General features: G+C 44.9%; 1 protein-coding gene across 1 annotated transcript in view; it reads left to right on the plus strand.

Moving 5' to 3' along the window:
* LARP4 (La ribonucleoprotein 4) overlaps positions 1 to 13256 on the plus strand; it is a 33479-nt gene extending 20223 nt beyond the window's left edge. Inside the window, 11 exon segments of the mRNA XM_014603296.3 lie at positions 303 to 356; positions 1057 to 1266; positions 1857 to 1957; positions 6300 to 6533; positions 8161 to 8209; positions 9313 to 9471; positions 9908 to 10029; positions 10299 to 10464; positions 10752 to 10980; positions 10983 to 11084; positions 11087 to 13256. Of these exon segments, the coding sequence (XP_014458782.2) occupies positions 303 to 356; positions 1057 to 1266; positions 1857 to 1957; positions 6300 to 6533; positions 8161 to 8209; positions 9313 to 9471; positions 9908 to 10029; positions 10299 to 10464; positions 10752 to 10980; positions 10983 to 11084; positions 11087 to 11244 (1584 nt within the window). The 3' untranslated portion in view covers positions 11245 to 13256.
* Positions 13257 to 13988: the final 732 nt, after the last annotated feature.

Raw genomic sequence — 13988 nt, forward strand, 5'->3', positions numbered from 1 at the left:
CTCGGATGTTGCTCCATTGAACTACTGGCAGTTCAATCCCTGGAACAGAAGAAAAAACTCCTTTTTGATAGCAATGTAATACAGTCCCTTCCATGCTGGGATTTTAAAAAGATTGTCAGGCCCTTTTTGAAGTACCACAATGCCCTTTTCCCTCTTTCATTAAAAAAAAAATAAAAAAAAATGTGTAACTAGTGCCAAAATAAAGAATCAACCTCGGGATCGACTGTTTGTTAGTTTCTTTTAGAAATGTAGTTTTACCCAAATGCTATTTTGATTAATGTTTCTCCTTTGTATGTACACAGGCATTCAAATACTTAAGGGAAGAAGTAAAAACCTTTCAGGGCAAGCCAATAATGGTAAGACACTTGTGGGCTAAGGGAAGAATTGAGGGCAGTGTTGTGGTTGTTTTTTGGCAGGCATTGCAAACTTATTAATAACTTAAGTAACTAGTCCTGGATTTCAGCAGGTGTCCCCTTGCTCACCAGTTTGTCCTGTATGGGTGGTTACAAAATCTTACTATCTAGTGGATGGTGACTCTTTCCAGTTCTTTTCCAAACAAAGGTGTCATGTGCATATACATTTTTTTTTTTTTTTTTTTTTTCTTTAACAACTTTCAAACTTGTACCTGTGTCTGCGAAACTTGGCACGGGGACTACACAGTTCTCTTCTAAGTGAGATTGAACAAGCTGGATTTGTGCTGTGAGCGGAGTCTAACTCTCCAGACTTACTATGCAAACTAAGCTGCAGGGACTGAAACTTGGCATCTTTCAAAGCACTGACTTTTTCACTTTTCATAGTTAATCTGTCTACATGACAGCTATTGCTGTAGGAGGCAGCAGAACATTTTAGTTCCCAGTGATTCTGTGGCTTCAACTTATTGCTTGGGTTGTCAGAAGATTGAACCAACGCTGTAACCAGGTCGATCGCACAAAGCTTGCTTGTAGCCAGTAGTTAACACAAGCTTTCCTCTCTCCCTTACCTACATCATTATAAATCTTCTCACTTGCTCTTTCCTTGCTATGTGGGGCATGTAACACAGCTTCATTTCTTTTTCAGGCAAGGATAAAAGCCATCAACACTTTTTTTGCTAAGAATGGTTACCGGGTAGTGGATTCCAATGTCTATACTCAGCCAGTTCAAACACAAGCACAGTTTGCCTCACCACTGTTTATGCAGCCTGTTTATAGTCCTCAGCAGTACTCTATCTACAGTATTGTGCCTCAGACCTGGTCTCCAAGCCCTGCACCTTACTTCGAAACACCACTGGTAAGTTATTTACATTGAAGATAATAGCTTGAAAAATCAGATCGGTGATCTGTTGAGGCCTCTTCCGACCTTAGTTTCTATGAACCTGCTCTGCAAGAACTTAGATAGCAAAATGGAGCGTAGGGGTGGGCCCCTCTGTCTTGCAGAAGACATGAGCTGGCATGCTTGTTCCTTGTGCTGCTGTGTACCGACTCTAGTTGATGGTATCAGTCAGAAAGAGGTGGGTTCTGAAAGGAGCCGTGGCATGCCATCTGCTGCAATTATTCTGAAGGATATTTTTATAAATTAAACTTTTGCAACGTAAAGCTTGAAGGTGGAGGGTTTTCTTTGTCTTTTGTGGGCAGAAGGGGCCATGAGGATGTGGTGGCTTTGCAAACTAGATTCAAGAAGGATTTTCTAAGCAGTGGATTATAGCAGTGCAGGGAATGTGGTAGCTCAGGGCTGAGATGTTAAACGGTTTGTGGAAAAAAGCAGCTACTTCCGTTGTTAGATAGCTGAGCCTTTGTGTACTCCTGATGCTTACAAGTTTGTATCCTTGTTATCTCGGTTCAGCTGCTGATTCCCTGTTGTGTTCTGTATTTTCATTTCAGGCTCCCTTTCCCAATGGTGGATTTGTGAATGGCTTTAGTTCACCAGGATCATATAAGACAAATGCTGCTTTGAGTATAGGTCGCCCATTCCATAGAAACCGGTAAGAACTGGGAAGCAGGCAGAGCTGCTAGAACTTACAGCTTTGGCCCTAACGATAATCATCAGGGGTTTAATGTCTCGTATCTGAACTGTTTGTCTCCTTGTTTGCGAAGTCTGTGGAACTTGCTTTAAACTAAATTTAGCCTAAAATTCGGGCCAGCATTGGTGAGGCCCATAAAATAAATAATAAATGTGTCCCGGAGAGTCTTACAAAGGTAAGGACTCCTTTGAAAGCTTCAAAGGAGTTGAAATCATGTGCTTGCTGAAAATAAGTCTTGATGTGGAGGGCTTCCAGATTTAAAGTAGTGCTTCTAGCTAGTTATGTCTGCCTTATTTCCTGAGCACAGACTCCTACAAAACAATTCGGTTTCTGTAGTGAGGCTAACACTGTATGCAGTCATTCAGCTTTCTCAACTTCAGAGCACAAAAAGCTGTAGCAATGGTTTGGTAAAGCTACTAGGTGCTGAATTTATCACCAGTTCATTTACCATGTGTGTCTTCTGATTAATTTTAAGGACTGAACTCAAAATACTCTCATTTACAGAAGAGGAAAGCAGCTTTGTGTATCACTAGAGCCATGCTCTGTAATTACAAACACACACCCCCTCCCCTCCCCCCCCCCAAAAAAAACAACAAAAAACAACCCCAAACCAACAACAAAAAACCCAAAAACAACTAGTAATCTCTGCTTGTGTGGGAGGAAACTTATTTGTGGACTTGCTTCTTTACTGAACTCAGCAAGCAGCTGCTAAACACAATGATCGCTTGTATATTGTTTGAGACTTCAGTTGACAACTGCCCGTGCTGTAAATGCTTTGTAGTGAAGTGAAAGTACATGGCCACAAATCAACGTGATCACCAAAGGACGGACTTTGAAATTGGACCTTCAGCGACGGACCGAAGTCTTACGCTGCGTTTTGGAGTAGCAAGGTGGCTTAATTTAAGGACGTGTTTCTCTAAAATTTCAGCTGCGTTTAAACCCTAAACAGAAGGCTCTTGTGCTCTGTAGGCTGTTGTGCCTAGGTCTCGGTTTATCTCGTATATCTTGCCCAATTAGGTCATGGAGATGTTACTAAAACTGGCATGTACAAGAAGGTAAAAAATCATCAGAGATGAACATACAGTACTTCTACTTACTTCCCAGGTAGAAGCAAGAAACGTCATCTCTGCCTTTGTAAGTGCCCTTCTCTGAGCAGTCTTGGTTTAACCGTTCTAGGCTGCCAGCCCAAAACAGCCCTAGTGAACCCCTCTAGCACGGGTTTGTACAACTCCTGGTAGGGAAACTTTCAGTGCACTTTGCACACTCACTGTACAGATCCTAATCGCATGGCTTTGATGGTTTGGATAGGTGCCATCTAGCCAGATTAGAAATAAGAGGGTGGAATGCGTTTGCCTCTTGATGGCTGTTGATTCTCTGGGCTAGTCCTGTACTGAAGGAGGCACACCTCCCTATTTCAGGCAGAGCTTCTCGTGCTGATTATTTGACGGTTCTTGGACTGCCATTGTTGCAGCTTTTGGAGCAAGCTCCTGTCCACGTGTGCTCAGTGAAGGACAGTTCAGACTTTCTTGCCAGAGGCTGGCCTATGTGGTTTTATGCAGGCTTAGCCATGTGTGATAATGGCATGTTGTATTTATCTCCTGGTGATGCTGCTGCCTGTGGGAATGCCACTGCATTGTGCAGAGCCCTAATAAGAGAAACTCTTCAGAACAGAAGCAGCTTTAAAGGTCTGGGACTTGACTAGGTGAATCCGTTTTGGAGTGAAGGTTTGTTTTTGAGAGTATGCAGGATTCTTTTGGCACATCTCGTTTTAAGCTGCTCTTCCAAGTAGCTTTAGTGCAGGGACTTCATTGCGCGGTGCTCTGTGTTGTGGAGACTTGTTTCCATGCACGCACAGTTCCCCAGTCCAGTCTCAGCATTTCGATGTCAAGTCTGGTTTCTGATACAACTCTGTATTGTGGAAGCAGGTGTAAAATGTTGTATTTTTAAGCAGGGTGACAAAGCTGGGGTAAATAGCTTCCTCCTATGAGGATACCAGCAAGATGAGCAGTTCTCTGGTTTGGCCCAATGATGATCAGCTATCCACTTAGAGAAAATAGGTCTAACACGTGAAAGTCTGGGCATCCTTGCGTTTCACGTTCCACCTTTTCCTGTTTCTTTTAGCTTTCTTCCTTCTCTTTGCATTTTCTCCTCTGCTTCCTACTTTTCTCCTTTTCTACTGCTTTGTTCTTTTGCCCAGGCTGAGATTTGTGTGACCTTCTCAATGATGGGTAAGATTATGAGATCTGAGGGCTGAATCCGTACAGCAGGGAGTTCTGCTTTCACTTACTGTTTAAGTCTCACAATTTTGGAAACTAACTTGGCTAAAATCTGGTCCCTAGTGTGTTGTGTAGAGGATAGTCTATTGGACCCTCAAGCAAGCCAATACTCTGATTTTCATATTGTTTCTTTGTTAGTGCATCAAGTCTAATTTTTAAATTTTTGGAAGCACAGGGATTTCTCCGTTCCTGAGATTTGTCCCTTTTTCAGTGAGAAAAATAAGACTCCCTGAATACTTATCTGTTGTGTTCACATAATATGTCAAGCAGTATGTGCCCCTCTGGCACTTTCTGTATTAATGTTCTCCTTTGCTGCGAGCCCTAAGGACCTGGAATCGAGCAGATAAGTTAATAGGCAAGTACTTGACTTCTATAGCTTGGTGGTTTTCTGCATCTGGGGATGCAGTTTGGGTGGAGGAGACATCCCTGGATTGAGTTGATTGAGAACTTCCTTAAATGCCATATTTGCAGGTTGTTCTTCAGCTTGGCATTAAACATGCTTTCTAGACTGCTGCTTTGGTTGTCTGTGTAACAGCGCTGTGAGGTTTGGATTGCAAATGGTTCAGGGCCCTCTTTAGAGCAGATGTGCAATAAAATGTTAACACTTGTGCTAGAAGTCATTAACTTCTCATGGACTTCCCAAGTCTTAACTCTTAGCATCTACAAAACAATGTCTAATAGCTGCTGAATAATAATAAGAAAAAAAGAATCTTGTTCTAGCCACACACTTTCTTTGGGGGGGAGTAAGGTACAAACAATCCCTAAATAACAAGGCTATACCAGCTGTTCCTTTTTAAAAAAAATCTCTTTGCCTCTGCTCCATTTTGCTGGTGGAGAAATGCTGCTTCCCTGGGAGACGCCTGTTGGTTCATAAAATATTTTGAATCCAGAAAACACTGTTCAGTCTTCCTACAACATTGCAGGCCCCCCGCTTCCACCCTTGAAAACTCTCCTGGGAGAGGATTGCATGCTTCTCCTTTTGTCTTATCACACTTAACAATTTACCTTATCATGTGAGTAGTCGCTAGTTTAATATTGGACTTTTGGGGGTTTAAACAAACATTTGTTTAAACTGATCAAATTGAATTTATCCTGAACTGTTGCAACATGCCTGCAGCATGTGCCTAAGTGGAAGGTTCCCACACTAGGACAGAAGTACACGTGTAGGTGAGTTGGCTTCTTGTCTAGTGGGTGTTTGGCACGAGTGTTGGCAAGGTCAGCTGCACTTCAGAGCAGTTCGTGCTGCTGACTGACACCAGGGTGATCAGGTACTGCACGTGAGATGTAAGAGCCAAGGAATATGCCTGGAGCTCTCTTTCAGACCGCAGCTTGTTCTCAAGCCACTGTAAGGGCTCATACAAGGGAGCTGATAAAGGATGTGTGTTTTGGGATGACGATTCTTTGCAAAGTGAGAATTCTTGGCTTAGTGTATTTAAATGATTTGCAAAGTCAAGTACTTTAAATAGGAAATGCAAGAATTAGTTGCCTGTTTGGGGGGGAAAAAAAAGAGAAAAAAAAAGACATCCATGTGCATCTAATTATTTGATTGCTTTTTTCCCTCCCCCCATCTTGCTCTGGGAGTGTGTTGGGGTTGTGTACTGAAAAGGGATAGAGAGGATGGGCACTGCAGCCTTGTTGGCTGCTACTTTTGGAAGCTGTACAGTGAATGAGGCAGTAGATTGCATGAAGATGGTCTCACGAGCAAGAAAGCTGAATACTACACTGGCCAATTAGCTTCCGTCTCTGAAGCTCTTGCACGTGATGGCACGCCAGTTGCTTTCACTGAAGGTTTCACGTGCGACTGAGAGGGCAGCTGACTTGGAGCAACGCAGCGTGCTCACAGTTGTAACGAAAGCCAGAGTTATTCTAATGATGGAATTGTTTCCTGGTAAAGCAGGGATGTGTGGTTTGGTGGGTTTTTACACCGACAGAATGCTTTTGGGTCAGTTCATTTGCAAGTACTCGAGTTGGTGCAACTCTGTCCTTAAGTTGTAAATCATCACAGTACCTTCTTTTACGTCGCACAGTGTGAAGCCTCACTTCCGGCCCTCGGGTAGCTCGGAACACTCTGCAGAAAGCCCAGCTGCGGTCGGTACCGTGTCGATAGGGGATGGACCACTGAACAGAACCAGCTCCAGGAGTTTTGTCATGGAGCGACATACCAGTGTGTTGACAGGGCACCAAGAGCAAGGCTATTCTCAGAAGGATTTGCCAACCTCACAGATGGAACAGAATGGCGACTACGGCATTGGCAGGGGCAGGTAATGAATTACAGCCACAGAAGCCAAGTGTGGTGATGAAAGCAGCGTGGTGAGACCTGTAGTGTGACCGAGTTCGGGGAAACAGGTTGCCCAACCAGTTTGAAATGACTCTCTTATAAGCCAGAGTAACCTTGGCTGTTGCATACAACTGTTTAGGCTTCTGTGAGGGGTGGCAGGTAAGGGGATAGGTGACATTTAAATAAAGTGAACATAATATGAGCTGTACTGTGGAGTATCCTTTCACTTGTACTTCTTATCAGCTCTGTGGAGGGGAACCAAACCATTCAGTAGACAGGTTGTGGGTGGTTATAGAAAAAAAGGCATGTTCAGAGCCCACACTCCTGCGTTATTTTGGATTTCTGACTACTTAATTTCAATATAAAACTGGTCTTAAAATATTCCAGTAGCATCTCTTGGCTCACAGCACAAACGTGAGATTTAACTTTTACGGCTCAGTGATCCCCTTCAGATTAGGTTAAAGCAAAATAAGTTACATGCTGTTTTTCATGCAAAATTATTTAACCTCTCCATCCCTTGGCTTTCACTCAGCACTTCAATGATAGCTGTTCTCACCCGTGGGGCTATTTGTTCTGAGTTTTTAGAATATAAAGAGTCATGTAGCTTGCAGGTAGTCCATTAACAGCTCACTCTCCCTCATAAGGGCTAGTCTTACTACACGGAAGTTAATTCTAGAGGCCATTTAGAGTTATTTCACTAATAGCCTGTTAAATAGAAAGTGTGGCCTTTTGTATTTGCATTGAATTTGGAACAAGTGCCAAAGTCCTTAGGGCTCAGTATCTGGGAGCTTCAAACATTTAAGTTCTAAGATAAGGCCAGTTAATCTTTTATTGTCTGTTAGCACTAGGATTGTAACCCCTTTAAAGTAAACTGATGAAAAATGCCCGAGTTTTGCAGTAAGGGCACCAGTTCTGTTGCTTTGTGTAACGTAACATAACATGAGTTTGAAACCCTGAAGAGTGAACCAATCCTAGGTTCAGGTTTGTCCCCAGCAGATCTGAGCATCTTTCCTGGTGGCATGGTAGCCTTCCCAAATTAGCCCTTGCAGGGCTTCTGCCTTCTAAGTGGCTGTGGCCGAACACCTTCTTAAACAGGTTGCAGGAGAGGGACTGCCTGCCATGCAGGCTGCACTGTGCTGAGCCTCAGCCCACGTGCCGCAGACCACCCCTCTGCTTTGCTGTGCAGTTGCTTCCCTACCTCGCCTGCTACTGCATTGTGCACCTGCTCTGCCTTGCTCTTTCTCCCTCCAGTCCTGTATCATGTGCCCGCTTGGTCCCAGGGTCATCCTTGGCTGCCTCAGCTGCACTACACTGCCCTGTCACCTGGGGTTGGGAGACTGGCTGCTGTTCCAGCCAGAGGGAAGCAGGGAGCAGTGGCCAACAGGAGCTGGGAGGTGAGGGGCAGCCCGCAGATCACCAGTTGGACAGCCCCAAGCTATTGCATTAGGAAACGCATTAGGTTAGCTTCTCTGATTGTGGAGAAGAGAACCAGGGGTCACCTGGTAAGTGTCTAGGAATATTCTGGCAGAAACTTCCCTTTCTGGGGAAGTCCATTCAGGAGCGAAGCTAATGCCCTTGCTGAGGTTTTTCTTTTCTTTTTTCTTTTAAAGGAGGAACATTTTCAGAGGTCGAAGGAGGCGGGAAGATGACAGGATTTCAGTAAGTTGCACATCTGCTATTGCAAAGGATAAATGGTCTTAAGACCCAGGCAGCAACATGTCCTTTGCTTAAGACCTCATGAGATTGAAAAGAGGATACCTGCTGCTGGCTGGATAGCAAGATGCACATCTTTGCCACATGAGAGAGCAGACATGCCCGTCCCTTAGTTGCGAGCTGTTGCTTCTTGTCCTTATAGAGCATGTTTTCCCTAAGCCATTGGTTTTTAACATGTGGTTTGGGGGTTCACAGACTGTCTAAAGGGTCCACGAAAGATGACTATGATCAATCAAAAGTATGTGAATGCTCACGCTTGCAATTCAGAGGGGTCTGCAACTTCATTTGAAATTTTTTAGGGGTCCATGAGTTTTAAAAAGGTTGAAAAACACTGTTTTAAGCTATTGAACAGTGGCTCCCAACCTTTTTTTTTTTTTTGGCTGCAACCCTAAATCTGGGTCATGATCCCTGCCACCAACTCACTCCAGCCTGGCAGCACCAACAGAGCCTGGGCCGGGATCACAGGGGGACAGTGACAGCAAGAGCCTCGCGGACTGTGCGCCGGGAGAGCCTCAGAAGCGGGAGGGGTGGAGTGAGGGCAGTCGTGACCCGAAGTTGGCAGCCACTGCTATAGAAGAACCCAGGAAACCTTTTATTGCTGTTTTCTTTCAAAAGTAGGTTGCTGCACACTGACCACTAGATGGCTCTCGACTCAACTTATTCCCGTTGTCCTTCCCTTTAAAAGAGGGTAGGATGGCAAGAGATCCTCTTTGCCAGAGAGAGGCCGAGCGAAACGCTTGTGGCTGGAATTTGACCAGGAAAATGTAGTTAACACCCTTGGCACTTATTAAAGCACTGACGGGGAGGGGGGGAATCTAACCCAAACCTGTTTTAGTCTTGAACGTTATTTGAAAAGTATCACTACTGTAGCAAATGCAGCCTATGTACTGACTGAGAGAATGGTGGACCCCCTCTGTCCTTAAGGCTGCATCCTGTAGGGTACAGGGCTCCCTGGAAATCTGCCTAGTAGCTGACCAGGCACTGCATTGCCATGACCGTATCAGATCAAGTAGACAGTACGTCTTTTAACAGGTGTTCTCTTCTCCTAGCGACCCCAGCCTTTGCCAGAAACAAAGGCTCCAACACCAAAGTTTGACTTGCTTGCATCCAACTTTCCCCCTCTGCCTGGCAGCACAGCAAAAACGCAAGGAGAGCCTGTGCTGGAGAGCAGAATGTCTGATGTTGTGAAAGGAATCTGCAAAGAGAAGGTACCTCTGGGGTGCATGTTACCAAAGTTAACTTCTTCCTTTTACTTCTTCTTAACATTTTTTGAGGCTTATGCTGTTAGAGCTGTAAATGAGACTGGCTTGCAGGCCTGAACAACCCTGTGTGTATTGATTCTGTGGCATGGCTTTCTCTAATTCCTTTCTTGGGTTGGCTGGCTTTCAAGAAGCACCCAACTTGAGCAGTAGCACCTATGACCATCACTTGCCTTTCTGTTCTCGTCGCAGATTTTCCTTCACCGGACATAAATGGGGTGCTGCTCACACAAGTGCATTATCTATCCCTAAGCTGTACTGCATCTTAGTACCACCGCTGCATGATTCAGTTTCTTGATATTTAAGTTGCATTTTAGTCCTCATAAAGCTTAATCTCTAGTGCTACCACCCTTCTGCAATCTTACCACTTCTGTATTCTCTGCAGGAGAGCAAGGACTTGCCAGTTACTTGTCCAGCTTCTGCTCAAGAAGAGCAGACGCCTTGTACAGCTCAGCAGCCCGTCACAAGTGCAAGTTCGCCAAGCAGGACTGAGGATCCTGTGCTAAGGTGTGTTGTTTAAAAAATATGCTGTTGTGTAAGTGTGTGAGTGGCTGTTACTCTGAGGAAGCAGTATCTTCCTTTCCTGCAGTATTTTCCTTCCCTGCTGTTGAGGTCTCTAGGCTGCCGGAAAGCTGCTGATTATTAGAGCTTGGGGATAAAAGCTGTGGCCATCCTGTTTGGTGAAAGCTGCAGTGACTTGAAAGTGGGGCAGGGGGAGGTAGCATTTGAAAAGCTGAAGTCATGGGGGGTCTAATGCTGACTCTGATTTTGATCAGCACAACTCGGACCGACAGCAAGCCAGACGAGGTTTCGGCTGAGAAAGAAGCGACAAGCCATGCTTCCCCACCTGTGTCTTTCTGTCCTGTTGCTGCGAAGCCACCAAGGACAAATACCACTTCATCCTCCACCAATGCAAATGCAGCACCTGCTGTGACAGTACAGGTGAGGTTGGCTGTCTGTGTGAGATGCTTGGTGCTGCTAGTGCAGGGGGAACCTGGGGAAGCGGTGGCAGCTTTCTCCCTGCTCCGAGGAGAGAGGGTGGCATCCCTAGCCCAAGGGCAGACTGGAACCTTGCAGGTTCTAGGGTCAAGCTACGCTGCCTTCATACACAGAGCATGCTGTCTTTTCCTGTGCTCTCTTAATGATGTGTCTGGGGTGCTCTGGAGGAGCTACGATGGGGTGGTCTTCCTGATGGGTAAATGATGTTCTTCTACCTTTGGCATCCAAAGGAACCACGCAAGCTAAGCTATGCCGAAGTTTGCCAGAAACCCCCAAAGGAGCCGACGCCAGGTCCTGTTCAGCCACTGAGGGAGCTTCGTACCAACATAGTTTCCCCTGCCAAAAATGAAGAAAACGGTACTCCTGAGAAGGCTTTGGAAAGGCCCCATGAGAAGCTTGAAGGCCGAATGAAGGATTACTCTGGGTTCAGAGGCAATGGGCATCCTAGGGGAGCTGCTGGGAAAATCAGGGAACAGAGGCGTCAGTTTGGACGCAGGTCATCGCCTCAGGGAGCACCGCGGCGTATCGGCAAGGAGCAGTACGTGCCGCCCCGATCACCAAAGTAAAACTCGTCCAACTCTCTTCTCTCTCTTTAAATTGAGCTGTGGACTAAAGAGCAGCAGAGAAGGCAGACTGAAAAAGAGGAGGTATTCGGGAAGGCGAATACTGAATCGGAGTTGCGGAGAAGTTGGGGAGCATCCCAAAATTCATCTCTCAAAGTGATTTCACAAATGCTGGAGGATTCCAATCAATATAAATATAGAGATTATAATTTTTGTATTTTTTTGTTTTTAATTTGCAGAGGGTTTCCTGCTTGAAATCAGTTCTGGGGCTGTGAATTAGCATTTTGACAAGAGGAAAAGTGAAATGACCTATTAACATGCCCCTCAATGTAGAAGGAAGAGGGCAAGAGAATATTATTTTTGAAAATGAGCATTTCTGTAAAATTTAGAATTTTTTTAACCTATTTAACGTTTGGCTTGTAGGATGATGTGAATGCCATTCATGGCCTTGCATTGCCAAGCAGATCTGCGACCTGAGATGCTTGGTCAGTGTGCTTGAGTTGCGTGAGTGCAGCCAAAAACTGTTATGTCTTGACATAGTCACTGATAAACTGAATGTACTACTGTAGTAAACTGTGTTTCCAGTTTGAAATTTAGTCTCTTTTGACCTTACTAATTTCATTCAGCAAGCTTTTTAAACTATAATTTTACTGGAGATCCGAGGGTAGATCAGAGCACGCGGGCAACAAGGATAGTCTCTCTTCTAGGCAGAATTGGGAGGGGGTGGAGGGAGCGTGGTTGGGATTTTACTTTCCCCTTTCCCTCGCCTCCCACTGCGAGGGCTACGTTTTTTTTATTGCTTAAGCTTTACTTTCTCTAATCTCTTTATTACAGACACGTGCATGTATTTGGTGTGTGCTCCCGAGGCAGGCCCTAGTATAGGGGTAACGGAAGACTGCACAGTATATGTCAGCCTCGCACGTAAAGAGCCAGACCTTTAAAATCCTTTGTGTGGAGCTGAGCTCGTTCAGGTGGGAGCTTTAAGGGCAGGATCAGGCTCCTGACGGAGAGCCTTGTTTCAGGGCCTGTTTTAGACCCATCCAGCAGTGCGGACAAGTTTCCACGTAGTGCTGTGTATTAAAACATCGAGAACCGACTATCAGACGCCGGGGTTATGAGTTGGGAGCTCCGTTTACAGCGAAGATAGTAGCGCCTGACTTTTTTTTTCCTTTTTCTCCCCCCCCCCCACCCACCAATTCCTTGGAGTTAACTGTTTAAAGTAGAACTAAAGGCCACGACCTTTTTTTTTAACTCTTCTTCAGAGAGGCTACTTGAGGAAAATTTCTTGTGTAACTTTACATTGACTAAATTCGCAACACTATTGTGTAGTAAGCAGTTAAGTTTACAAGCTGATTACCAGAAATGACTGAATAGGAACAATACAATGCATTAATCTGCCAAAATCAGCATGCCAGGGTTCTAAGTTCTGTATAAAGTGTTAGGAAAAGTAGCTTGCAGCAGTAAGAAAACTGTACTTTTTAATTTTTTTTTTTTTAAAGTAAATAGCAAGTGTACGAAATAAAGTTGTAAGTTGTAAACACTGGAAAATTCATTTGTGATATATACCGTAAACATCTTAATAATATATGCTAGTGATGCCATTAGATTGAATGTAAGTAGCAGTTAAAAATGACGTTTAACTGTGAAAATTTTCATCTTCTGATTTTTCTTAGTCGGATAACCCTTGGTGACTTCTTACTCAGTAGGCATTCTCTACCAACGGCTTGGAGAACACTCATATCTATTTTTATAAATATATAAAGCCAGAGTTATCATTTCTCTAACTTATTATTCAGCTTGGCAATCGCTTTTGATTTTTTGATTCATAACACAGTGTAATGTATTTATGCAATTAATTGTTCATTTCTACGCATGTTATATGTATAAAAAAAAAAAAAAGAATCATTACTCACTTTTAAACTACCTGTACTGGGCTTGGGAATTTTTTAATTTAACCACCAAAAAAGAAAAATCGTTGAAGACACTTGCCAGCGAAGGATACTTTCCGCCCCTTCTTGGTTTATTTGCGGAAAGCAACATTTGATGGAAACCAAACAAGGAAGTCTGAAGTAAAAGTTTTGAAAGGTATCCAGGGGGTGATAAAAGTTCTGAAACGCATCGAATTTGCAAAGTTTAATCTCAAATGTGATTAAAAATTCGACTTGGATTATACTGCCGTCTAAGTGAGCAACCTGTCTTGTACAACAGTGCCCGGTCTGTTCAGGAGAGAGGTGCGCCATCGCAAGGCGAGACCCGCGTGCAGCGCCCGCACTCGCCGTAACCCCAGAGGGAAGCTCTTTGGGGAAAAGTGTGTGAACCTGGGGCCTGGCCCTTGTCATGTGGAAAAGATGGGATCTGCCTGTTTCTACCCCTAGTAAAATGTAGCTTAGATGTGGGGGGAAAAATCACTACAGTTCATAATCTTTTTTTTTTTCCCAGTTATCTTCAGGAGGAAAAAACCTCGACCAAACACACTGGTCACGGGGAAGGGATGCATTTTGTCCTGGAGGTGCGGTGTCTGCGGAGAAGTTTGTACCCCGCTGGCTTTTTCCCCCACCGTGTGCCCGCACGCTGTTGGAGCAGGGCGCTCGCCGCAGCCGTGTACGTGCCTGGGTCTCTTCCTCCCCACGGCCCCGGCTAGCTCGCTGGTTCTGGGTGGGGGCACAATCGCTATGAGCGCTGTGGCCGAGGCGTGCGTGCGAGTGGGTTGAGGGGCACAAGCCATATGAAAGTTGTGTAAGTGGTGGGTAGGGGGGCACACGCTAGGACTGCAGGGGGGTAGGGGGGGACACAATCAGCATTGGGTTGTGTGTGCAAGGCACAATGCACAATGCAAGAGGTGGGACTGGACTGCGTGTGCAAGTGGGGGGTGGGTCAGTGCAGAAGCGCGTGCGAGGAGGAGGG

The sequence above is a fragment of the Alligator mississippiensis genome, chromosome 15, assembly GCF_030867095.1.
Source record: "Alligator mississippiensis isolate rAllMis1 chromosome 15, rAllMis1, whole genome shotgun sequence".
NCBI lineage: Eukaryota > Metazoa > Chordata > Crocodylia > Alligatoridae > Alligator > Alligator mississippiensis.